Genomic DNA, 27,991 nt, shown 5'->3' on the forward strand with positions numbered 1-27,991 from the left:
TGAACACCTACGTTGGACTGGCCATGTTACCCGCATGGACGACAGTAGACTCCCAAAGCAGCTACTTTACAGTCACCTAACGAATAGTAAACGTAACGCTGGCGGGCAAATGATACTGTATAAGGATAGCCATAAGACAAACCTGAAAAGGTGCCAAATCGACCCCCTCACCTTGGAGTTGAATACTCCACATCGTAACGTTTGGAGGAGCACCACACGGGAAGGTGTCAATACTTTCGAGTTAGCTCGACTGCAAAGCGAGGCAGATAAGCGCCAACGTCGGAAAGACGCTGCCACCGTCCCCCCCACAGGAGATGGAGCCCTCCACATGTGCAACAAATGTGGACGACCCTGCGGGGCTCTATAGTCACCTCAAAACTCACCAACCTAGGTGACATCCCTTATAACTCATATCATTTTACCATAGCTGGATGATCGTCATACTTGATTCCGAGTGACAACAAAGTAGTAGTAGTAGTGTGTGTGTGTGTGTGTGTGTGGTGGGGTGGGGTGATGAGGTACACACGACCATTACTAAGATCACAAAAGGTAAAATTTACCTCAAACACCAAATCATCCAATTTTCACCTTTATTTACACTCAGTCTGGCAATAATTGGTTGATTCATCAATACAATGAAAGTCACGACAGAACGAAACATTATGACATCAGAGCTGGTCGTTTAATGTGAGAAAAACACGAAGATATATGACCCAAAAGGAGAGTTTATTAAGATTTATCAAAAGATGTTTTAAGTTGTGGCCAGAAGCTACGTTGTTTGGGGAGAGCTGTCTGGCTGACTTACTCCTATGACGTCACCACTAGCTGAAACCTGCCATAGGCGTCCAGGAAGGTCTTGTGTTGATGGATGGTTTCTAGTCTGAAAATTATATGGTTTCTATTACGACAATTTATGGCTACTAAATTTGGACATTGAATAAGATATAAACTGAAAACGTAACTATCATAGAAAGATAGATAGAGAGATCGATAGATAGATAGATAGATAAATAGACAGATAAAAAGAAACAATGAAAGAAAGATGTGGCAACTTACAACATGGCCCACGGTGGGCGACTCTTAGCCTGAGATAAGGGTTGTCGCAGGCAGCTCCTCGAAGCTGACATAGGTTGCCATACGTCTTGCCATCCGTGCCACACACTGGCTCATACTCCAGGGTACAGAACTTAGGACACTCTTTCTTCTCTGGAAAGTTACATTGATGAATACAGGTAAACGCTAAAGTGATCCTTAGTTGTTAGATACAGGTGTGTGTATCTCTCTCTCTCTCTCTCTCCCTCTCTCTCTCTCTCTCTCTCTCTCTCTCTCTCTCTCTCCAAGTCGTTTTAAAAGCACTCCCAGGCATCCAGTCGAATTGTTTTTAATTACACTAAGATAAAAAGATCTTTGCTTGAATGCTTTAAGACAAAAGTAAGCCAACCAATCGTAACTAACGTGCTCACTCTGTGCTAGGGTCAAAATATTGCTGGATTACTTTAAATATCAACGAAAGAACCAATTTTCTACCTGCTAGCATTAACCAAATAATGAGGCTTTTATGAATATATTTTAATTAAAGCAAAGTATCGAGTGTTTGCATTCAGAAACACAACATCGTGTATTAGCTACTCACTACAGGGACCATTATGCTGCTTCAGTACGTTGGTCCTACAGGCTACTTGCTGAAGCTGACAGTAATTGTTGTAAGTGTTGTTGTCAGTTCCGCACACCGGCTTGTAGACAATAGGGCAGATGAAGGGGCAGTGGGCGCTGCTTGCTGAAATGTGGGTACAGGTGAAATGAACCCAGGTAATAATTGGCCCTAGTTCTAATAAGCTACATTTCTTATAGGCACCAGCCTTAAAAGATCCCAACTTAATAGAAACCAACCAAACTCACCAAACTCAACCATTATCATGATGGGCCATTAACCCAGGGGTCTGGCCTAAAGGTTACAGTAAATTGGGGTCTATTAGCGCAGAGACTCACTTGATCGGTGAACTTGTCAACTGAGGTTACAGTATGGTGTCAAATATCATAACTAAATGTAACAAAATAACTTAATCTACTGTATACAACATCACGTACTAAAATATGGTGTTTGATGATGCACAACAAGCACAATGACTTACAAGCCACAAACACAGCAGTAAGAAGCAGATCATCCCAAGTAGTGAACGAATCATTGTGGTAATTCTTCTCAGTACAGCTGCCACACAACCTCGGGGGAAGAACGTGCTAAGTTATTGGTCACCTCTATGGCTTCTAATTCTGTTTTATTCTATTTTCTCTTCTTACTTATAACTTTGTTTTAATAAGTTAGGTGAAGTTATGTGAATAAATATGACTTTGTTGTTGACATGTAGGATGCTGCAGTAGTAGTAGTAGTAGTAATAATAATAATAATAATAATAATAATAATAATAATAATAATAATAATAATCTCTATTGGTATTATTATTATTAATGTTAGAGTTATTGATAATTGCTATTATTTTTTATTTTTACTTTTGTCATTAATATCGCTATCAATAATGATGTCATGAATATTCTATAATGACTTGTGAAATAATTTCGACAGTAATAAATCCTACATGTGATTATGGAACAAAAAAAATCAAAATTACTTTATTCTTATTTGTGTAATTTCCTTATTTTTCTAATTTGTTTTTAATTTGTTTATTTTGTCACTGAACCGATGCTGAGGAAACGTATAAAATTTCTGTTTTTAAAGTATAAATTTGGCTCCAATTCTTATAAAGTTATGTTACCGCATCACTTACCAGGACGACTCACCATACATAAGCCTTTAAGAGTCAACTAACTGGTTTCGTCTACTCACCTCTTACTTCGGAGACTTCCAGAGAGTCACTCATCAAAAACACAAAGAACCTTGGACTGTATATGTGCCCCAGATAATAAGTTGCCAAGTGCCATAAATCAGACAATTATCATCCCAAACTACCAGTACATTACGAGCTATAAGACTAAATTAACATTGAAATAAATCCAATTTTGTATTTTTACTAACGAATTTATACTTTTGCGTCAAATTGAAGTAATGGATTTATGGAAAGAGAGGCAAATACATTTTAATACATTTGCATACATTGTCATACGTGGAAACTTGTTTTAGTGAAAGTTGAGGAGGACAACAATGAAAGGGGAGCGTTCTCAGTGACTCCCGGATATTATCACTCACACTATGTATGTCTGAGTATGTCTGAGTATGTCTGAGTGTATGGCTATTGTTTGTTTATCCTAAGTCAATTTTGAATGTTTTATTAGTAATTACTCTTGTTTGTGTTTGGTTTATACAGTATTTGGTGTTTTTTTTTTTTAGATTCTAATTAAAAAAATTCTATATGGTTCGACGGACATACAGTACCTACAGACATACACTGTTCCACGTGGACTATTTTGACTGATATCACACAAAGTCACAAAGTTCCAAACACACACACACACACACACACACACACACACACACACACACACACACACAAGCATATACACACCCAGTCACAAACACAAACATATACACTCATTCACATACATAATTATACACAAACTGTTTATTTCCTGGGCCGGACCAATAGACGAAGTTATATGCCGTAATTCTTAGAGTTAGGAATAAATTATGTAATATTTTAGGTAATATTTAAGGTAATAATTTATATAGTAATTTGTTGTAATATTTTAAGTAATATTTTGTGGTTATGTTTCATTTATAATGCCTTTAAGCTACAGGTTAAACACTACACTAGCTTTGAAATGAAATAATACTCATTAGGTTGATTTCGTTATACAGTATTATTTAGTATTCCTAAAATTATACAATGAAGAAGATATATGTCATCATCTTTAACTGGCTTCAATAGTATGACTTTTATTGGTATTGAATTTCTAAACCGAGAATTATGATAGTGGGAATCTATTCACTTGTCGCCAGGCAGTAAAGGGATGGCCGTGTTTTGTGACAGAAATAAATGGAACTGAATAAACATACATAAACTGGTGTCTTCTCATATTGGTTCTGAGCTTGTGGTTAGGTTAGGTTGGAGAGAAGTGTGTGACAGTGTTGTAGATCAGTCAGGTCTAACTGTATCTCTGGTTTAGCTTCATCAAGAGACTGGGAGGAAGATCTCTTAAACAGTTGTAAATTTTCCTTCTTGATCTTTAAGTCTTGGAATCGTTTGTTAAATAATTAAGGAATTGAGATATTTTTGGCGTAGGTTTCATTTTTTTATTATTGCCATTGTGTTATTTACGTAGATTTTTGTGGATTTTAAGATGAGGTAATTCATCTTGAAGCTGTGAATGAAACAGCTCAAGATGGTATTGGAAAGCTGATAGTGATGTACGTACAAGATGTGAAAGAAGTTGGTTATTTCCTTGAAGTTAGAGTATTTGACCTATGTATATGACCGATAATATCTACGAGAAAGGCTACTGTACATCACTCCTCCAACAGGTCAATCAAACTTGGCAGCGTACTTTCCTTCCTAGCCACCTGACTTGTGTGACGAAAAGAACATCACTTTACTCGTAGTCAGGTTCGATCACGTTTAGAAACAAATGAAATTGTCTATGGTTTAAAACTCGCGATTTTATGAAGTTTTTGAGTGAAACAACAACTTCCATCACATTCTCAAAGTTCAAATATTAAACTTCACAATTTCCACTGGTGTACAATGCAGTGAAACTGAATGGGTTTACCAAGAAGCTTGATCAACAATAGGACAATTCCAGGAGCTTCCTTAGTTGCTAGCTTAATAACACGACACTGCACCAAATGTCCACTTAGTGAATCATTCCCTTTTGTTTGACCTTCAAGTAAACTGAGGCCAACAAGTTCTTCATGACTTATAAAATCTTACTTTACACTCCACACTAATACTAATCGTCGATAACACGTCAGTTATTTGGTCAGGTGTTGAGGAAGAGAACACAAGATTCTTCCCTCTTTGTTTTAACTGCCTAAATATATCACTTGACAACTCGGTAACTCTGCGTTTTACTCTCACGTGATCTACACTTATGATTTCAAATTTCTTCACAGCATCCGGACAAAGCTATGGAGTACCTACTTTATGCCTACACACTAAAGTCATCATCTGTAAAAGGACGTCAAGTTCTTGTTGTCAAATGTAGAGTCACCTGCCTGCAATTATACAGCGGCTGGCGCATTTTGTGAGATGTGGCACCTCCTTGTTTGTTTAAATTGTATTAAAACTCCCGGAATGGCCCTGAGGAGCCTGGTAACAGTAGCCAGACTAAGGATGCTAGAGAAGCATTCCACAGAGTTGCCACATCTTACAAAAGATGCCAGCCACTGTACCAGGTATAAGTGCAGGTGTCTGTACTTCATATTTAACTTCTCGTAGTTTAATTTTTGATGACTTAGTGATCTTGGTCATTTAAACATCATAACTATACTTAAGACGCTTTATTTTTTACATTCGTGGTTGGTCTGTAAATTCATTACTGCCAGAGCTGAACAACTCAACACTGTCACCGAGGAAGCTACGAGTTACCGTCTGCTCTTGCTTTTTACTTTTCATTAATAAACAAAATAAACTTACCATCAAGTTTACCCAGAGGCGGATCCAGGAATATCAAAAAGGGGTCCAAGAAGTTGTGGGTGAGGAAACATGCCGAGTGCAGCGAGCCCACCCAGCTAGGTGAAAGAGACACTATCCTCAAGTATTAAGTAACAAGGAAGTAAACGATATGTGATAAAGGTATTTATTCTTTTAAACACACAATATTTTGAAAACAAAAACATATATACCTTTTAAACAAGAGTCCACAACCCTCATGACGATATCCAGGATGTGTGATGACCAGCAAGCAAAGTTAAGAAGGTTAGATAAGACTGTTTGAACACTTGATGCAGCAAACACCTAAACACCTGAGCGAGCTTTTTTTTTATGATTTTCAGCGCAAGAAAATTGCTCTTCTCATTTATTTCAATCCTTTTCTATTTAAGCAGACGAGGTCAGTCATAGTTAACCACAGTTTGACGAAGGAAATCTTGATGACATTGGAGCTCCTGGACCTTCAAATAAATATCCTGAAACTAATTCACAACCCGGAATCATTGTTGAAAATCTAAAAGAAAAAAGGCGCTCCAGGTAACAGTGAAACGAGAAAGATTTCAGGGTGTTTTCAAGGTTTGGTGTCAGAGGAAATCCAGTCTCAAGTTTCGTGTCTTATTAATTATTTCCTTTGTATTAAAATTTTATTTATAACCAGCCAATAGGTAACATATTTGTGTTCTTTATACCAATACTCGTTTAAATATGTGGTATACTTCTATATGTCATCATACCCAATATCATGTTTTTTCCGAACTTAATATATCACATAATTACAATGGGATGACAGCGGTCGATTACAGATTTTTTTGTAATGCAACCGATTATTACATATAGGTTGTGCAAGTCTGCTCTAAGCACATACTGTATTAATAACAGAGACATAAAGAACAGCGAATCGCTCGGTGCCATGCTATACCGTAACGCCATTATAACAAGGTTCTTAGTATCACAAGTCAATGTTCGTTTTATGACATCTTACTCAATCATACAAGAGACAATATGGGCTGGACTGTATCATCATATTGTTGTGGGCCACATGTAAAGGGCGAGGTGAGGGAACTTTCTCCTATCTCAAGTGGTGTAGATTCCTACTTCCTTACTCTATTTCATACTTCACTTTTAGCGCGCACTCACGAAAACAAAACAATGTTGCCACATGATGGATAACTCGCTCATCTCCACGATAACTGAGTCAGTCAGATCTCCTCCTTAATGTTTTCCCATCATTAAAGGGACAAGAACGAGGAAGTCTTATAAGTAAGTAAATGTACTTCAGTCAGTAAATTTGTATGGAAACCTTAATAAAAACTTGTTTTAGTAATGTGTGTGTGTGTGTGTGTGTAAGAATGAGCGTGTGCTTATTGTTTATATATATATATATATATATATATATATATATATATATATATATATATATATATATATATATATATATATATATATATATATATATATATATATATATGTGTGTGTGTGAATAGTGTGTGCGTAGGAGTAGGTAGGTATATTTGTATTAACTAAAGGTTAAAAAAATGCAGGAGTATTTTGCTCTGGTTTAATAAACAAGATCGATAATAATGAATCAGAAGTACAAAATGTCGAGTCAAAGTTTATAGAAAGAATTATTTCCAAGTTAAATTGTCATTACACCTTGTTGATAACTGAAGGTCAAGGAGAGCACATTGTGAGCACGTCTTTGTATAAAGGCGGAGATTCTGGATATTTTTCATCAGTGTCTCACTCGACGTCACATGAGACAGAGGTAAGTGTACCACACCAGTGTCCACATTCTCTAAGGCTCGTACTGTGAATATTCCTCATATAATTTCCAACATGTTGTCAACAACAAAGTCATATTTATTCACATAACTTCACCTAACTTATTGAAAAAAATTTTTAAGTAAGAAGAGAAAATAGAATAAAACACAAAAAGAAGCCAAAATGACGTGAGATAAATCAATGAGCCATAGAATGTGACCAATAACTTAGCCCCTTCTTCCCCCGAGGTTGTGTGGCAGCTGTACTGAGAAGAATTACCACAATGATTCGTTCACTACTTGGGATGATCTGCTTCTTACTGCTTGTGTTTGTGGCTTGTAAGTCATTGTGCTTGTTGTGCATCATCAAACACCATATTTTAGTACGTGATGTTGTATACAGTAGATTAAGTTATTTTGTTACATTTAGTTATGATATTTGACACCATACTGTAACCTCAATTGACAAGTTCACCGATCAAGTGAGTCTCTGCGCTAATAGACCCCAATTTACTGTAACCTTTAGGCCAGGCCCCTGGGTTAATGGCCCATCATGATAATGGTTGACTTTGGTTAAATTTGATAACGTTGGGTCATTTTATAGGCAGGTGCCCATTAGAAGTTAATCCATTATAACTTGGGCCTATTTAACCTGTACCTACATTACAGTGAGCGAGGCTTACTGCAACAGCTCCTGCATAGAGATTTACCAGCCGGTCTGCGGAACTGACCACAAGACCTACGACAACAAATGTTACCTCCAGCTAGCAACCTGCAGAAGTAATGGCCGCATCAAGTTTCTACATGACGGTGCTTGTGGTGAGTCAGTACATGGTTATGTCCTTGGGAATTTAGTCATGGATCACTGTGCGTCTCTTAATACACGCAAGAATATGTAGGCAACGTTCTTTAGTCTTAAGGCCTTAAATATAAGTTCTTCTTATCTTAGTATAAGTAAGTAATTATCGTCTGTTTGACTGTGAGTACTGTTAGCTGTACTTGGGTCTTGTTGACGACAAACAACTGGTGACTGTTTCACTCAGTGTTCACCTAAATTGTTTATATATATATATATATATATATATATATATATATATATATATATATATATATATATATATATATATATATATATATATATATATATATATATATAGGTGTGTGTATGTGTGTGTGTGTGTGTGTGTGTGTGTGTGTGTGTGTGTGTGTGTGTGTACAGAGCTATAGTACAAAGAAAGAGCAACTGATAGATAGAACAACATAGATATATAGCTAAGATAAACAAATTAAATGAATACATGGAACAGATACTTGACCTTACTGCTCACTGGAGATTTAATTTACACTGAAGCAACAACTTAAATCCTGAGCCAAAATCAACAAAGTTATGCAGACGGAGAGAACATAAGAACATGAGAAAATAAGCAGTCTGCAATAGGCCGGTTGGCCTGTGCATGGCAGCTCCTGTCGAGAGTTACTACCACTCTCTGTCATTCATGAATCTATCTAGCCTCCTTTTAAAACTTCCCAGAGTTCCAGCACTTACTGCAATGTTACTAAGCTTGTTACACTCGTCCACCACCCTAACAGTGAACCAGTTCCTTCCTATCTCCCTCCTAAAACTAAACTTATCCAACTTAAATCCGTTGCTACGAGTCCTATCCTGCTCGGATATTATAAGAATTTTATCTATATCTCCTTTATTGATTACTTTCACCCACTTAAATACTTCTATCATGTCTCCCCGCACTCTTCGTCTTTCTAGGGAATGCAAGTTTAGTTTCTTTAATCTATCTTGATATGGAAGGTTTCTAAGTCCCGGAATAATTTTCGTCATTTTTCGCTGCATCGACTCCAGTGAATTGATATCCATTCTATAATAAGGGCACCAGAACTTAGCAGCATAAGCGAGGTGCGGCCTGACTAGCGCAAGATATAGTTGAAATATGACCTCCACAACTCTTATTACTTACACTTCAGGATATAAAACTTAATACTCTGTTTTCCTTATTTCGAACATTAACGCACTGTTTTCTAGGCCGAAGGTTCGGGATTTCGAGATGTTGTTAATGCTGTATACTTTGACAGTATTTGTTCTTCCAGTATTAAGTACGCTGCACTTGCTGGTGTTGAATTTCATTTGCCATTTTTTTCTGTCCACTCCTTCAGTTTATATAAATCCTCCTGTAGTGCATTTGCATCCTGCCCTGAATTAATATGTCGCCCTATTTTGGTGTCATCCTCAAATTTGCTTATGTCACTGCTGATCCCAGTATCTAGATCGTTTATGTAGATTATGAACAGTAGTGGGCCTAGTACTGACCCCTGGGAAACCTCACTAGTTGTTACACAGCCCCACTCAGATTTAACACCATCTCCGCTGACCCTCTGTGTTCTATCGGTGAGCCATGATTTTACCCAATTTAAAACCTCCCCTCGATACCATGAGCCTTAACTTTTCTCAGAAGCCTCTGATGCGGTACGCTGTCAAACGCTTTGCTAAAGTCTAAGTAAATAACATCGTAATTTTCGTCATTATCTACTACCTCGAAGGCTTTCCTAAAAAATGTCAGTAGATTTGTTACAAAAGATTTTCCCTTTGTAAACCCATGTTGAGAGTAGTAGATTAATTTGCTTTTCTCTAAATGCGATCGGATGCTATTTGCTATAATTGATTCAAATAATTTCCCCACTACTGACGTCAAACTAGTCAGCCTTTAATTTGACGCTGATTCGCTGCCTGCATTTTTGAATATGGGTACTACATTTGCCTGTTTCCACAAGTCTGGTACAGCTCCCGTCTCTAATGATTTTGTAAATAAATTTACGAGGGGTCCACTAATCTGTTCCTTACACTCTTTCAAAACTCGAGGGAAATTTTCATCTGGCCCTGGGGATTTTGTCTTCTTTAATTTATTTATCTTCTTAAGAACATCCTCTTTTCTGATAGTGATATTTTTTAATTTCTCTTCTTCATTCCCCTCGATAGATAGATAGAAAGATAGACACACCTGTATCTAACAACTAAGGATCACTTTTGCGTTTACCTGTATTCATTAATGTAACTTTCCAGAGAAGAAAGAGTGTCCTGAGTTCTGTACCCTGGAGTATGAGCCAGTGTGTGGCACGGATGGCAAGACGTATGGCAACCTATGTCAGCTTCTAGGAGCTGCCTGCGACAACCCTTATCTCAAGCTAAGAGTCGCCCACCGTGGGCCATGTTGTAAGTTGCCACATCTTTCTTTCATTGTTTCTTTTTATCTATCTATTTATCTATATCTCTATCTATCGATCTTTCTACCTATCTTTCTATGATAGTTACGTTTTCAGTTTATATCTAATTCAATGTCCAAATTTAGTCGCCATAAATTTTCGTAATAGAAACTATAAAATTTTCAGACTAGAAACCATCCATCAACACAAGACCTTCCTGGACGCCTATGGCAGGTTTCAGCTAGTGGTGACGTCATAGGAGTAAGTCAGCCAGACAGCTCTCCCCAAACAACGTAGCTTCTGGCCACAACTTAAAACATCTTTTGATAAATCTTAATAAACTCTCCTTTTGGGTCCTATATCCTCGTGTTTTTCTCACATTAAACTACCAGCTCTGATGTCATAATGTTTCGTTCTGTCCTGACTTTCATTGTATTGATGAATTAACCAATTATTGCCAGACTGAGTGTAAATAAAGGTGAAAATTGGATGATTTTGTGTTTGAGGTAAATTTTACCTTTTGTGATCTTAGTAATGGTTGTGTGTACCTCATCCCCCCACCCCACCACACACACACACACACCACTACTACTACTTTGTTGTCACTCGGAATCAAGTAGGACGATCATCCGGCTATGATACAATGATATGAGTTATTAAGGTTGTCACCTAGGTTGGTGAGTGCTGAGGTGACTAAAGACGCCGATACGGGACCGGGCAGGGTCGATCACAGACGTTGCACATAAGGGGGACTGCATCTAGTGCAGGAGGGGCGGTGGCAGCGTCTTTCCAGCGTTGGCAGTTGTCTGCCTCGTTATGCAGTCGGGCTAGCTCGAAAGTATTGACACCTTCTCGTGTGGTGCTCCTCCAAGCGTTACTGTGTGGAGTAATCGACTCCAAGGTGAGGGGGGTCGATTTGTCACTTTTTCAGGTTTGTCTTAAGATTATCCTTATACCTTTTCAGTTGCCTGTCAGCGTTACGTTTACTATTCAGTAGGTGACTGTAAAGTAGCTGCTTTGGCGTCTACTGTCGTCCATGCGGGTAACATGGCCAGTCCAGCGTAGTTGTTCATGGATAATGGTAGCCTCGATGCTTCTACAGTTGGTGTCAGCAAGAATACTCTTCTCTCGTTTTTACTTTATGTGTGTTTTTGTTTTTGTGATTTATATATTTATGTTTTTTTGTGTACATTATTTACGTGTGTATCTTCATATATTTGTGTGTGTTTTCGTGTGTTTTTTTCTGTGTGTAGGAGTATGTGTGTATATTTCTTTTTACGTGATAATCTATGTATATTTGTTTTCCGCATGTGTGTGTGTGTGTGTGTGTGTTATAATCTTTGTGTTTATGTATGTGTGTAGATCTGTGAGTGTTTGTTTGGATCTATATGTGTTTGGCAGGATTTTCTTTATAACTAACTTAAGACAGACAAACATACTCACTCACAGTTATCAACAATTTTACTTTTTTTTTCAATAATCACGACCAAAATATTAGGCGAGCCACTGAAGGGATTCCCCGGTGTAACACTAGGAAAACTTCACTAAGACCAGGTTCCTCATATGACAATGTATGATAATGTTGGAGTATTTTGCTCTGGTTTTATAAACAAATTTCATAATAATGAATTAAAAGAACAAAATGTCTAATAAAAGTTTAAAGAAAGAATTATTTCCAAGTTAAATTGTTATTACACCTTGTTGATAACTGAAGGTCAAGGAGAGCACATTGTGAGCACGTCCTTGTATAAAGGCGGAGATTCTGGATATTTTTGATCAGTGTCTCACTCGACGTCACATGAGACAGAGGTAAGTGTACAACACCAGTGTCCACATTCTCTAAGGCTCGTACTGTGAATATTCCTCATTCTTATAATTTCCAACATGTTGTCAACAACAAAGTCATATTTATTCACATAACTTCACCTAACTTATTGAAACAAATTTTTAAGTAAGAAGAGAAAATAGAATAAAACACAAAAAGAAGCCAAAATGACGTGAGATAAATCAACGAGCCATAGAATGTGACCAATAACTTAGCACCTTCTTCCCCCGAGGTTGTGTGGCAGCTGTACTGAGAAGAATTACCACAATGATTCGTTCACTACTTGGGATGATCTGCTTCTTACTGCTTGTGTTTGTGGCTTGTAAGTCATTGTGCTTGTTGTGCATCATCAAACACCATATTTTAGTACGTGATGTTGTATACAGTAGATTAAGTTATTTTGTTACATTTAGTTATGATATTTGACACCATACTGTAACCTCAGTTGACAAGTTCACCGATCAAGTGAGTCTCTGCGCTAATAGACCCCAATTTACTGTAACCTTTAGGCCAGGCCCCTGGGTTAATGGCCCATCATGATAATGGTTGAGTTTGGTTAAATTTGATAACGTTGGGTCATTTTATAGGCAGGTGCCCATTAGAAGTTAATCCATTATAACTTGGGCCTATTTAACCTGTACCTACATTACAGTGAGCGAGGCTTACTGCAACAGCTCCTGCATAGAGATTTACCAGCCGGTCTGCGGAACTGACCACAAGACCTACTCCAACAAATGTTACCTCCAGCTAGCAACCTGCAGAAGTAATGGCCGCATCAAGTTTCTACATGACGGTATTTGTGGTGAGTCTTTACATGGTTATGTCCTTGGGAATTTAGTCATGGATCACTGTGCGTCTCTTAATACACGCAAGAAAATGTAGGCAACGTTCTTTAGTCTTAAGTCCTTAAATATAAGTTCTTCTTATCTTAGTATAATTAAGTAATTATCGTCTGTTTGACTGTGAGTACTGTTAGCTGTACCTGGGTCTTGTTGAAGACAAACAACTGGTGACTGTTTCACTCAGTGTTTACCTAAATTGTTTATATATATATATATATATATATATATATATATATATATATATATACAAAGTAAATAATCAGATAGATAGAACAACATATAAATATGTACCTAAGATAACAAATTAATTTAATAGATGGAACAGATACTTGACCTTACTGCCCACTGGACATTTAATATGTACTGGACCGACAACTTAAATCCCGCGCCAAGATCCACAAAGTTATGCAGACGTAGAGACAGACAGATAAAGCACCACCATATCCTGGCTCGAGCACCAACAAGGGGATTTTTTTATTACTGGGATAAACTTTTCAGAGAAGAGGAATTGTCCCGACGTCTGTATTCAAGTCTTCGACCCTGTGTGTGGCACGGACGGCGTAACATACGGTAATGCCTGTCAACTTGGAATAGTCGCCTGCAAAAATCCTTCCTTGGGGCTCAGAATTGCCCACGAAGGAGAATGTTGTAAGTTAAGAAACATTCCTTTACCACGATGGCATTTTATTTAATTTGTGTCCAACACCTACATATTTTTTATATGTTTAAGGTTGTATTATCAAATTATAAACCATACAATTTTCAGACTAGAAACCATCCATCAACACAAGACCTTCCTGGACGACTATGGCAGGTTTCAGCTAGTGGTGACGTCATAGGAGTAAGTCAGCCTGACAGCTCTACCCAAACAACGTAGCTTCTGGCCACAACTTAAAAAATCTTATAAATCTTAATAAACTCTCCTTTTGGGTCATATATCTTCGTGTTTTTCTCACATGAAACGACCAGCTGTGATGTCATAATGTTTCGTTCTGTCCTGACTTTCATTGTATTGATGAATCAACCAATTATTGCTTGACTGTTTGTAAGTAACGGTGAAATGGTGATTTTGTGTTTGAGGTAAATTTTACTTTTTATGATCTTAGTAATGGTTGTGTGTACCTCCCCCCCCCCCTCCACACACTTGTTGGCGTGTGAGGTCTGTCACAAGTGAGGACAATTTTGCTGTTTTAATACATTTCTCCTCACTTGTAGCAGACTTCATACATCAACAAGTTAGGAGAGTGAGTATGGTTAGGGTTTTATCGATATATATTGAGCACAAATACATAAATTTAACATACATTTTTTCTATAATTGTATCTATCATGTATAAACACTAAATGTGTACACGAAGTCTGTTTTCGCTGTCATAATTCTCAATCATAAACATAAATATGTAGTCACTCAAAACCTATCTGTACAAGATTGTGTTGATAAAATATGACACAAGGGACGAAGGATTTTGACAACCCTACCGAGACAACAGGAGTCGCAGTGTTGATTCTGAAATTCATCGATCACCCCAAGTAGAGATACTTTTTTGAGTAACTGTACAGTAAGTTTTCCATGAACATATTTATCTAACACTTTTCTGATGGACACACAAAGAATGTGTGAAAGGATGGAAGGTATTAAATCGACGGGACAGAGAAAGAGAGAGGGAGAGAGAATGACAAAAATATGAGTTATGCTTGATGGGTCAGAGGTCAAATGGGCCCCAGTCTTGGTAATCGGGTCAGGTTATACTTGGGGCCTTTTAAGATTGGGGTCCATTTTGACCTCCAACCACAAATAAGATCTGGTGGGGGCAGCTCCTCGACTCTTGTCTGAAATACTTAATTCTGGATGTTAGTTTGTGTTAATGCTTGAAGTAGTTATAATTAATATGGATAATTTATGATCATGAGGGTATTATTTTGTATATTTTAAGGACCCTAATGATAAATAAACACTATATAAACATTAATCCGCCTTGAAATATTAGTGTTTATACTGATTATCTTTGAAATACTTTACATTTACGATCGTTGAAGGAAAACAATAATAAATGTTTGTTTTTGATGTCTCCCGCGTTTTTTGTTCAATATTTGGTTTTCTTGACTAGAATGATAATATGTGTTCATACTCAAGAGGTTAAGTCATCATACTCAAGTAGCTCAGTCATCATACTCAAGAGGTTAAGTCATCATACTCAAGTAGCTCAGTCATCATACTCAAGAGGTTAAGTCATCATACCCAAGAGGTTAAGTTATATTTTACTTACCTACAATTGATTCTTCTGTGGTTGTAGTTGCAGTGGTCGTAGTGGTGGTAGCTAGGGGACGAAAAAATGAGAATAAAAAGATATTAAAAATAGAAAAGGAAAAGGTTGTATTAATCTACACCACGAAGATGCCGGAAACCAGCTTTTTAAAGTGAGACAGCTTGTATGAGTGTGGAAACACAGAAGGCATACCATTCCACAGTTTGGTTGTGTGAGGAAAGAAGGATACACTATAACGGGTTATTCTAGTGTGACCGACATCCACAGAGAAACGGTGGGCACCGCGGACAAGACGAGTGTTACGAACCTACAGCCTTGCCGGCGGTACACAGGATGCCAAATCCACCGAACATTGCCCGTTAAAGTACCTGTAAAAGAGAGTGAAGCAACATTGTGGTGAAGAGAAAGGGAAGAAAGGTTTGTCAACTAAAGGAGGAGAGTTAAACAGACGAAATTGTAATGAGGTAAATTAATAAATGTTTATGTTTCTAGATTGTACGAATTTATTAGTTGTAGGATAATAAAGTGAGGAAGTTTGGTAGCGTAGCCGAGTAGTTATTTAACCGCTACTGTGTTGTTTGGGGGAATCTTCCAAACGCCAACTCTAACTCCAGCTGTTTATTAGTTAACTGAATGGCATGGACACATTAATAAATCATTACATCGAGGTTACTAGACAATGACTCTCGGACACAAACATGAAATGGATACACTTCCCACCGCAAGTAACTCACCCTGAGATCGCTCTGACAATGACTCACGTGTGACCTGAGGGAGATCCAGTGGCTGGGAAATATCTGCAGGTGCGGCTGGACTCTGTCTCCTGTGGGGGACTCTACTAGCTGGGGACTCGGTGCTGGGAGTGGGGAGCTTGGGGGGGAAGTCTCCTTTCCAACCTAGGCTAGTAATGAGCGTGTGTCCTGTCTTCTTCTGAGTTCTGTCTCTCCCTGTCTGTCTACGTCTGTTTCTGTCTCTGGGAAGGAGCTGTCGGTCCCTTCCCTGTTCTAATAACAATGCTAATGCCTCGTGGTCGGTCAGTGAAATGGAGAGAAGAGAGCATTAGCTGTGAGGGTGCAAGAAGGGTACAGTACAAGGTGAAGTTCACAAGTGGGAAATAGAGGAGGAGGTTAACAGCAGGTGGGCTATCCACCTTGCGGAGACGGGTTTTGTCTTCCGTCAACAGTGCTGCATAAGAGGACTCATGCGGTTAGGGCAGGCCGGTCTCAGCCAAGCTAAGCTAAGTTGTTCTATTTGATGTTTCCTTGGGGCATATTATGATAGGAGGGGGAGGGGGGGGGTCCCTCCAGGTCCTTGTGGCACTGGAGGGATGATCCCCATCTTTTTCGTTTCTAGTTTTTTATTGTGGGTATTTGTGAAATTTGTAGGTATTTGTTTGCTTGTGGGGTCCCTCCAGGTCCTTGTGTGACTGGAGAGTTGTGCCCATCTTTTGGTTCTTTTTTATTGTGTATATAGAGGCTCTGGTTCTTCGTTATCATTTTTCCTGCTTCTAGGCCACCATCTGTGCCATGTGTTGTTGTTTTCCTCAATTAGTTGGTTTAGTATGGGATCCTGTTCTTGCTGGATTTTTTTCCATATTGCATTTGCTTGGTTGTGTATTCTGGTGTTGAGTGGGTCTATACCGTGTTCTGTGTGTATGTCTTGTACTGTTTGTGTGTATGGTGGTTGGTGTTTTGCCGCTCTTCTGAGGGCTATATTTTGCACTGCTTGAAATTTAAGTTGGTTTGTTCTTGCGATTGTGTTCAGAGGTATCGGAGGGTATTCTAAGTGTGGTCTGATCAGTGCTCTGTATAGGTGCAATTGCGTGTTGGTGTTTAATTGGCGGAATCTTCTGAGCTTTGTAAGTTGTGATTTTGCAATTGCTATTTTTTCATTGATGTGGGGGATTATTCCGTTTCTGGTTATCTTGAGTCCTAATATTTTTCCGTTGGCAGCATATGGTATTTGTTGGTTGTTGACAATAATAGGGTAGGGGTTTGTTTTTGAGATGTGAATTATTTTGAGTTTTTGGACATTGGTTTTTATCTTCCATTTTCGTTCATAGTTGTTTATTATCTCTATTTCTCTGTTTGTTCTGATGGCCATCATTTGTTTGGATTTTCCCGGGTACCTGACTATCTGTGTGACATCATCTGCGTATGCTATATATTTTGATTGCTCTGGTTGCGGCATGTCTGCTGTGTATACAGTGCATAATGTCGGCGATATATTACTGCCTTGGGGAACTCCACTATGAAGGTTAAAAGTTTGTCCTAGATGGTTGTCGATGATTAATTTGGCCTTTCTGTTGTCTAAGAAATTGCATAGTAGTGTTGTGATATTGGAAGGCATGTCCAATTTGATTATTTTCAACTTCAATCCTTCATGCCAGACTTTATCAAATGCTTTTGACACATCTCTTAGAATTATATTACATTGGTCTCTGTTACTTGCAGCATTTGCAATTGATTCGTATATTAGTGCTATTGCTGTGTTGGTTCCTCGATTTTTCCGAAAGCCGCGCTGTCTCGGGTTATATTTGTTTTCTTGGTTCTAGAAAATTTCTGAGTCTGTGGTTGACTATTTTTTCCAATATTTTTCCGGGTGTTTCCGGTAGTGAGATAGGTCGGTAATTGTCTACTTGGGTATGATTCTTTCCTGCTTTCGGGGTGAGTCTGATTTTGGCTATTTTAAATTTGGTAGGGAAGAAGCCAGTTGCAAGTGAGGCATTGTATATATTTGTAAGCTGTTTGATCATAGACTGAGGAATGTTTTGTAGTACGATTTTATTAATTTGGTTTATGCCAGGTGCTTTGTTCTTAAAGCTTGCTATTGTTTTTCATAAAGATTGGTGAATCTAGTTTGGATCATTTTCTCTTCATATGTTAATTGTGCATGTGGTAATGTACGGTATGTTGTTATGTTGTTTTTCATTGCTGTTATTACTTCCTTGTACCATGTATCCAGTGTTTTGTCAATCTCAGTTGTGTCTTTGTTGTGTAGTAGTGATGGTTCGTTGTTGCTAAGATCCGATTTAAATTTTTCCCAATTTGCTCTATTGAGTGAAAATCTTGGGATTGATGGAATTTGTATCGGGGATGTGGATAGAGTTGCTATTATGGGTAGATGATCACTGGTTGTTGTGGGTTGAGCTTTTAGATGTACGTTTAGATGGTGATGCCTATTGGTTAAAACAATGTCTGGTTTCCCAGAGTTACCGGCTGATACGTAAGTTGCGAAGTCGGGCCCGAGGTGTGTTATTGTCCCGTGTTCGATGAGAGCATGGAGGATTTTTCCTCCTGGGTTTCTAATATTGTGTCCTAAGGTTGTGTGTTTAGCGTTGAGGTCTCCTATGAAGTATGCTGGATTGTTTTGCCTCACGAGTTATAAGATGTCCTCTGTAGGGAATATTGGCCTTCTGAATGTTAAATATGAAGTTCCAATAGTTATTGGGCCTTTTGTTGTATTTATTTCTGCTGCAAGAAAGTTTCTTTGAAAGTTGTCAATGATTTTGTATTGTATGTTGCATTTTATAGCTATTGTTATTCCGTCATATGGCTCGTCGTGTATGTTCAATTGATGTACATGGGAGCTAAAGATCTTGATTTTGTCGCTCTTTTTCCGACCATGTGCATTGATAAGAATGATGTCTGGGTCTATTGTGCTGTATATGTTAGTAAGTTCTGTTTTCCTCGTCAGAGTCCAGGCAAGGACGTTGTGTTGAATTATCTTTAATGATTTGTTTTGAGTAGTCGTGGATCCCGAGAACTTGGTGTAGGGTGTTTGCTGGCTCGTGTATCTCCCGGTGAGTGTCTATTCCTTTCCTCCTTTAGTCCCGTTCTGATTTTCTTAAACTTAGTTATGTCTACTCTTTCAATTTTGTTATATTTGGTGTTTATTAGTCCTGCATTTATCAACTGGTCTATGTAGGATTGTTCTACCCTGACATCTTAGTAGGTGAATTTGACTGTGCCTTCTGTAAGGGCGGAAACGACCTTCCTGCTCGTTATCGCTGCTAACTCTCTCGTTTGCTGGCGCGACCCCCACTTGGGAGGGGGGGTCGGACGGAGGTGAGGAGGTTCGCTGCTACCTGTGTCACCGGCAGATTCACCCGAGCCGCCATACAGTCACTATCTAGCTACCCCGCTGTTCGTCAAATTCTGACTGTGATCTCATCATAGGTCCTGAACTCGTGGGCTGTGTCCCCAGACCTTCACCTAATATTGGAAGTGTAAGTAACAAAAGTGCAGAGGTCTTATTGCAACTATATCTTGCGCTAGTCGGGCCACACACCGATTATGCGGTTCAGTTCTGGTGCCCTTATTATAGAATGGATATAAATTCACTAGAGTCGGTGCAGCGAAGAATGGCAAAAATGTTTCCGGGACTTAGAAACCTTCCATATCAGGATAGGCTAAAGAAACTTAACTTGCATTCCCTAGAAAGACGAAGAGTGCGGGGAGATATGATAGAAGTATTTAAGTGGGTGAAAGGAATCAATAAAGGGGATATAAATAAAGTTCTTATAATATCCGAGCATGATAGGACTCGGAGCAACGGATTCAAGTTGGATAAGTCTAGGTTTAGGAGGGAGATAGGAAGAAACTGGATCACAAATAGGGTGGTGGACGAGTGGAACAAGCTTAGCAACTTTGTAGTAAGTGCGGGAACTCTGGAGAGTTTCAAAAGGAGGCTAGATAGATTCATGGATGATAGAGAGTAACTCTCGACAGGAGTTGCCATGCACAGGCCAACCCGCCTATTGCAGACACCTTATTTTCTTATGTTCTTATGTTATCGACTGTCAACTCTCTGGTCATCTACCACTACCACCTACCACGCCCGTCAGTTCATCTCATTCCGGCTATGCCCCAGTGTTTTCCTGCCATTTCAAGACAATCGGCCGCTGTCGTTCGATTTTGGAGTTGAATGGACGCTTCCCTACCCTGAGTGTGCATCACCCTGTTCCAGAACCTTCCCCCAGGGCCACTGCCGTAGGAAATATCTGTTCATTGTTTGATTCTGTGGTTGTTTGATTCCATTAATTGCTGACTCCCCTTTATTGTTCGATTCTATCAATTGTGGACTCCCATTAATTGTTTGATTCCATTAATTGTGGACTCCCATTAATTGTTTGATTCCTTTAATTGTTTGCTTCCCTTAATTGTTTAACTCCATTAACTATTTACTGCATTAATTGTTTGACTCCCATTGTTACTTGATGTTTGTTGAGTGGTGTCAGAGTTTTGTGTTATATTTTTTATAGTAAAGAGATGTCGATCTCAAACGGTTTTTTGTTATACCTCAGAAAACCCTGGTCCTTGACTTTCCTATTTTAAGAACCTGATTAGTCTGGTAAGGGAATTCTATCCCTAATTCCCAGGCCTTTACACCTTCCTTGATTTCCTGCAGAAGTCTATCATTTGTCATTGTAGGTGGTGTGTTGACTGAGCGGATACCGATCTCATCTCCTAGGTCTGCTGGCTGCACATCGCTTGGTGAAGATGGGGGGCACGATGGCCAGAGTGGGATTCTTTTCTTGATTTCGCTTTGGCTGGGTCAGCTTTTGCAGGTTGTGGTTTCTCTGTTTGCTGAGTTGTGGGATCTGATGATTTGCGGTGTGGTGTAACTGGTTGGCTGATAGGGTCTATTTCCATAACGATTTCTTCTGTGACTAGTTTGGTTGCGTGATCCTGTGGTTTGGTTCTTCCTAGGCCGGAGCGAAAAGAGAAAGGGCTGAGTAGGAGAGAAAGACCCCAAACCACGTCAGGACCCGCAGCCGACAGCAGCCCTCCAGCAGGAGTGTGGGTCTCTCACACTACCCGTGGGGAGAACTGCTGCCTCTGGCAGTCCAGAGCGCTCGTGGGGGATATCTGGTTTCGAAGTGCCCTAGTAGGGGCGATCAGGCTTGGATTGGTGGTCTAATGCCGTAACAGGCGTGTCGCAATCAACAGGCTTCCAATGGTGGTCGGTTACCAGTGATGTTCCAGCTACTGGATCAGAGACAAAGGCTCGTCAGCTTGGGCAGTGAAGGGTTCTTGGGAGAGGTCCGTTCAGAGCGAAGGCTGGCAGGCGAAATTAATGCCTCGTGGAAGGAGCTACAGGCTCGTATATTGGCAGTCACGACCCGGAAGATGTCGTCACTAATCTGGGCGTGTCTGGTCAGGTGACAGGTGTACTGGCTGGAGGGTAGCTTCTTGAGTAACACTGTCATGAGGACCGGTTAGCTAATGACGCCGCGGTGAGAACTCTGAGTCATTGAGACCGTGACCTCTACTTGGGTTAGGTCTGGACAGCTGTGTTTGCCCAGGTGCGTGGTCATGTCGCCGGTCGGCAATGCTTCCTAATTAACATAAGAACATAGGAATGGAGGAAACTGCAGCGGGCCTATTGGCCCATACTGGGCAGTCCCATTTACACACAATCCCTATTGCTCATATAAACATCCAACCTATGTTTGAAGCTATCCAGCATATTCGAGTTAATGATGATATTTGGTAACTTGTTCCATTCATCCACTACTCTCTTTCCAAACCAGTGTTTACCTATTTCGCGCCTAAATCTAAATTTGTCTAATTTAAAACCATTGTTACGAGTTCGCTCCTGGTTGGATAGTTTGAGTACCTCTGTAATGTCCCATTTGTTTAGCCCTGGCTTCCTTTCATACATCTCTATCATGTCGCCCCTCGTTCTACGTCTCTTGAGGGAGTGCAAATTAAGATGCTGTAACCTGTCTCTGTACTCAAGATTCCTAAGGCCCAGGATTAGTCTTGTCATTCTCCTCTGGATTCTTTCCAAGGATTCTATCTCCATTCTGTAATACCGTGGCCAGAACTGAACTGCGTAATCCAGGTGTAATGAGACAAAACTCACAAGAAGAGAATTACATACATAAGTAGGAAGTATAGAGAGTAGGCATGTAAAGATAGGAAACTTGGTAGCGTGGCCTGGATGTTATTTGCACAGCGTCACTACGCTTATCTTATCTCGTATGTCAATACACGTATATCACTTCTTAAAGGGACAACTTGTTAAACGCCTCTTGATACAACTATTTATTAATTCACTCAATGACATGGACACATTAATATCACTATTATATCGGGGTACTAACACATTATGCTTTACGTTACTTGACACTGACTCTCGGACACACCTGAATGAATACACTTCCCACAGTAGGTAACTCACCCTAGGACGTTCTGACAAGACTCACGTGTACCCTGACGTAGGCCCAGTGAATGCTTGGCTGGGCTGCCTCCTATGAGAGGCTTCTGCTTAGCTGGGGTCTGGTCGGGAAGTCCCCTTCCCGACCTGGGGAGAGGGTGAGCTTGACTCTGAGAATCTCCAGAGTAATGAGCGTCTCCTCAGAATGTTCAAATGACAACCAGGATCAGAATGATAATCAGAATGGTAATGGAATATCGAGTGCCCGTGGACGGGACTGTAGGGCCTTTATATGGGGTCGGCCCAGCCGGCTTCTGACCTCTAACAATTAACACTAAACTGGTTTGATCTGGATAATTGTGTGCAGGTGTGGCCCTGGCCAGGTGTCTTGGCTAGGTGCGGTTGTAGGTCACCGGCTCACGTCATTAGCGGGCGAGGTCAAGTCCCTTGGGTCGACCTGAGGTGTGTCAGCCTGGAATGTGGTGGTACCACGAGGTCTGTAGTGTGCTTGCTGTTACATGTGACATAATTCTGGGCTGTAAGCTTTGGTCTGATAAACAATCATTACACAGGTGAGGTCTTACAAGCGCAAGATATAATCTTAAGATGACCTCGCTAGTCTTGTAACTAATAAATAATAATAATAATAATAATAATTAACGGTTTATTGAAAGAGCTTGGCAGCCAGAAGGCTGAAAATATACAGTTACATATTATGGGGGAATGGGTTACGAATTACAAATAATATACAAGTAACATAAGTGACACAAATAAGACATATAATAACTTAGATGGGGAAAAGCTCAAACTGCAGTTCATTTCAACATAGTGACAGTGTAAGGAGCAGTGTTTACTGGGAGTGAATACACTGATTTATTACATGTTATTGATAATTTTTACAATGGTTGGGACTGGGCTGTTCTTATAGCGATCAGTTCGTGCACGTATGGGCTGGATGCGGTTGTGGTGTCGAACAGCAATTCTCGGACAAGGGATCTCAGGTGGTAGTACATATCATTACTCCTAAATCTCTCTCGCAGTCGGATTTCACAATGGCATTGTTGTTCATCTGGTATCTGGTTTCCCTGTTTACATCTCCTATACTGAGTACTTTACATTTGTCCACGTTGAATTTCATCTGCCAATTTTAAGACCATTCTAAAAATTTGTTTAGATATTTCTGTAGTTTTGCGGAGTCCTCGTCAGATTTAATTACACGTCCTATTTTAGTGTCATCAGCAAATTTACTTATGATGCTGTCTATGCCGATATCTATGTCGTTTATGTATATAATAAATAATAATGGTCCAAGTACTGAGCCTTGGGGAACTCCACTAGTGACGTTGCTCCAATGGGATTTAGTGCTGTTAATGCTGTTTCCTGTCCTGTAACCATGCCCTAATCCATTTTAGAATATTACCTTTAATGCTATGTGCTTCTACCTTTCTTATTAGTCTTTCGTGGGGGACTCTGTCGAAGGCTTTGCTAAAGTCGAGATATACCACATCATAATTGTGCCTCTCGTCCACTGATTCGAAAACTGGTGAAAAGAATGTTAATAGATTAGTTAGACATGAACGCCCGTTTGTGAAGCCATGCTAGGAATCATCGATCAATTTGTGCTTCTCCAGGTGGTTTCGAATAGAGTTTGAAATGATTGCTTCCAGTAATTTGCCTACAATTGATATTAGACTGATTGGACGGTAGTTAGAGGATAGTGATCTATCCCTCTTCTTGAAAATCGGTATTACATTCGCAATCCTCCAGGATTCTGGTACTACACCTGTTTTTAAGGACATGTTAAACAACTTTGCTAAGGGCATACTAAGCTCTTCCTTACATTCCTTTAATACTCTGGCAAATATCTCATCTGGACCAGGTGACTTATTAGGCTTTAGTTTGTCTATTTGCTTACTAACATCGTTACTAGTCACTACTATCTCGCTTAATTTGTTTTCTTCACTATCTCTGAATAGAGTCGGTGCCTCGGGTATCATGTTTAAAATTTTCGGTGGTGAAAACTGTTGAAAAATATTTATTCAGATTATTGCTCATTTCTCCGTCGTTATCAGTTAGCTCGCCGGTATCTGACTGTATTGGCCCAATCTTTTCTTGTGTTTTAGTTTGATACATGTGAAAGAATCCTTTTGGGTTTGTCTTCGCCTCCCTTGCTCTCCTCAGCTCATTATTCCTCTTTGCTTTCCTTATCTCGGTCTTGACCCTACCGGCCAATACCTTATAATAATCCCGGAGGTAAATTTCGCCACGATTTATCCTCCTACCTATAGCCTTCCTTTGACCAAAAATGTTTTTAAATAATTATTTATCCATTTAGGGTCATTGTTGTTTGATCTGAGTTTTTTGTATGGTATGTTCTGCCTTTGTGCATTAAGTAACTCATTATTTAAATTGTCGTGGAACTCGGCAACCTCAGATCTCGTTATGAGGTGTGTCTTGGGTGTGTCTTGGTCAGGTGAGTTTCTTTATCACGGTCATAACGCCGAGTTAACTCAGGTGCCTAGTGGCCGTGCCCTCTCCTGGGTCAGGTCTTACTGTCACTGTAGGGTGTGACAACTTGGTATGTGGGTTACCACGTGGGCATCTACTTACTGTTATATGTGTCGTACCTCTCTGGGCTGTAAGCTGTGGTCTGATAAACAATCCTTATAAAATGCCTTTAATTCCACCCTATCTAACAGTTGGACAGAAGAAGAGCCACCCCAGATATGAGAGCAGTACTCCAAGTTCGGACGAATGAATCCCTTTTATACTTGAAGCAACTGCTCAGGAGTGAAGTAGCTATGGCATCTGTACAGCATTCCCAGCTTTCGTGAGCCAGCTTTAGCATTGTTGAGGATCTGTAAGGTACTGTGAAGTAAATCATTGATAAAAAGGAAGAGAGTAGGTGAAAGAACAGAACCCTGTGCGCCACCACTATTGGAAGAGAAAAAGCGAAAGATCGATCCCTTGACAACAACTGGCATGGATCGGTTCTCAAGGAAGCTAGAGATTAAAGAACACAGTGGGGGAGAGAAACCATAAGAGGGAAGTTTAGAAAGCAAATACTTGTGCCATACCCTGTCAAATGCTTTGGAGATGTCGAGGGCCACGACGAAAGTTTCCCCATAATCCCTAAGAGAGGATGACCAAAGATGGGTGCAGTAGGAGAGCAGATCACCAGTAGATCTATACCGGCGAAAGTCATACAACTCGGTTAAGAAAAGTATCCGTCATTTATGTCTTGACTGTTCGAACTGTTGGTATGAGTGTCCGAACGTGTCCGAAAAGTGTCATAGTGTCCGAACTCCGAACTGTTGGTATGAGTGTCCGAAGTAAGTGTCCGAAGTATAGTGTCCGAACTGTTGGTATGAGTGTCATTTATGTCTTGACTGTTCGAACTGTTGGTATGAGTGTCCGAACTGTTGGTATTAGTGTCCGAACTGTTGGTATGAGTGTCTGAACTGTTGGTATTAGTGTCCGAACTGTTGGTATTAGTGTCCGAACTGTTGGTATGAGTGTCCGAACTGTTGGTATGAGTGTCCGAACTGTTGGTATTAGTGTCCGAACTGTTGGTATGAGTGTCCGAACTGTTGGTATGAGTGGTGTTGGTATGAGTGTCCGAACTGGTTGGTTAGTGTCCGAACTGTTGGTGAGTGTCCGAACTGCGAACTGTTGGTATGAGTGTCCGAACTGTTGGTATGAGTGTCCGAACTGTTGGTATGAGTGTCCGAACTGTTGGTATTAGTGTCCGAACTGTTGGTATGAGTGTCCGAACTGTTGGTATTAGTGTCTGAACTGTTGGTATGAGTGTCCGAACTGTTGGTATTAGTGTCCGAACTGTTGGTATGAGTGTCCGAACTGTTGGTATTAGTGTCTGAACTGTTGGTATGAGTGTCTGCATTTGTTATTTCTAATTTTTTTACAAAATATGTACATTGAAGGAGAGAGACAGACAGACAGACAGACAGAGAGACAGGCTGACAGAAAGGCAGATTAACGATCAAAGAAAGCGAGAAAGAGAGATAGTAAGGACAGAGAGGGACAGACAGGCATTAACAGACCGTCAGACTGACAGAGCGACAAACAGAAAGAGAGAGAGAGAGAGAGAGAGAGAGAGAGAGAGAGAGAGAGGGAGAGAGAGAGAGACTGACTCACCATGGACAGGTAGCACCAGGAACAGTATCATCAGTTGCACCTGCGTCCAGCCCAGCCAACCGCATCTGAAGAGCAGGTACAGGTACAGCAACGGGTACAGGTAGGATACAGGTGCATATTTAGATACAGGTACTGGTACACATATACTGTAGGTACAAGTACAATCTCAGGTAAACATGCAGGTACAAAAGACATAAACACGGGGATGACGATTTCGCAAATAACCTTAAATGACAATGAGTGGAAAAACCTGGCCAATTAAGATCATATAACAATAGGCAGAGTGTTGTCACTGGCCAAAACAGCCTCAGGGTAACAATAACAGTAAATTCTCATAGACAAAATTAATGGTGACTTCCTATTGGCCAAAAATACCCAGGATAATATTGACAGCGAGTTCTTATCAGCCAATAATAATCTCCATAGCATTAATTATAACTTCTTATTAGCCAAAAATACCCACGATAAGAACATAAGAACATAAGAAAACAAGGAGTCTGCAATAGGCCGGTTGGTCTGTGCATGGCAGCTCCTGTCTTGAGTTACTACCACTCTCTATCATCCATGAATCTATCTAGCCTCCTTTTAAAACTTTCCAGAGTTTCAGCACTTACTACAAAGTTACTAAGCTTGTTCCACTCGTCCACCACCCTATTTGTGAACCAGTTCCTTCCTATCTCCCTCCTAAACCTAAACTTATCCAACTTAAATCCGTTGCTACGAGTCTCATCCTGCTCAGATATTATAAGAACTTTATCTATAGCTCCTTTATTGATTCCTTTTACCCACTTAAATACTTCTATCATATCTCCCCGCACTCTTCGTCTTTCTAGGGAATGCAAGTTTAGTTTCTTTAATCTAACTGGATATGGAAGGTTTCTAAGTCACGGAATCATTTTTGTCATTCTTCGCTGCACCGACTCCATTGAATTGATATCCATTCTATAATAAGGGCACCAGAACTGAACCGTATAATCGAGGTGCGGCCTGACTTGCGCAAGATATAGTTGCAATATGACCTCCACAACTCTTATTACTTACACTTCTAGATATAAGACCTAATACTCTGTTTGCCTTATTTCGAACATTGACGCACTGTTTTCTAGGCCGTAGGTCCGGGACTTACAAGTATCCCTAAGTCTCTTTCACAAGTCGACTTCTCTAGG

General features: G+C 39.8%; 3 protein-coding genes across 3 annotated transcripts; 2 read left to right on the forward strand and 1 right to left on the reverse strand.

The window, feature by feature from the left end:
- Positions 1–705: 705 nt before the first annotated feature.
- Positions 706–2,865, reverse strand: LOC121869503 (four-domain proteases inhibitor-like; the record flags this gene model as incomplete). The annotated part of the gene is made up of 5 exons (XM_042370857.1): positions 706–880; positions 1,057–1,206; positions 1,634–1,777; positions 2,133–2,221; positions 2,843–2,865. Coding segments are annotated over 5 exons (411 nt in total), but the record flags the coding sequence as incomplete, so codon positions are not given.
- A 4,432-nt stretch (positions 2,866–7,297) lies between these two features.
- On the forward strand, positions 7,298–10,934 carry LOC121869691 (four-domain proteases inhibitor-like). Its single transcript, XM_042371245.1, has 5 exons — positions 7,298–7,365; positions 7,610–7,699; positions 8,030–8,179; positions 10,434–10,583; positions 10,760–10,934. Exons 2-5 carry the CDS (start codon positions 7,645–7,647, stop codon positions 10,762–10,764), a joined length of 360 nt encoding a protein of 119 aa, XP_042227179.1. The 5' UTR covers positions 7,298–7,365; positions 7,610–7,644; the 3' UTR covers positions 10,765–10,934.
- A 1,345-nt stretch (positions 10,935–12,279) lies between these two features.
- LOC121869690 (four-domain proteases inhibitor-like) lies at positions 12,280–14,178 on the forward strand. Its single transcript, XM_042371244.1, has 5 exons — positions 12,280–12,382; positions 12,631–12,720; positions 13,051–13,200; positions 13,739–13,888; positions 14,007–14,178. Exons 2-5 carry the CDS (start codon positions 12,666–12,668, stop codon positions 14,009–14,011), a joined length of 360 nt encoding a protein of 119 aa, XP_042227178.1. The 5' UTR covers positions 12,280–12,382; positions 12,631–12,665; the 3' UTR covers positions 14,012–14,178.
- Positions 14,179–27,991: the final 13,813 nt, after the last annotated feature.

The sequence above is a fragment of the Homarus americanus genome, unplaced genomic scaffold (genome assembly GCF_018991925.1).
Source record: "Homarus americanus isolate GMGI-L3 unplaced genomic scaffold, GMGI_Hamer_2.0 scaffold23578, whole genome shotgun sequence".
NCBI classification, from domain to species: Eukaryota; Metazoa; Arthropoda; class Malacostraca; order Decapoda; family Nephropidae; genus Homarus; species Homarus americanus.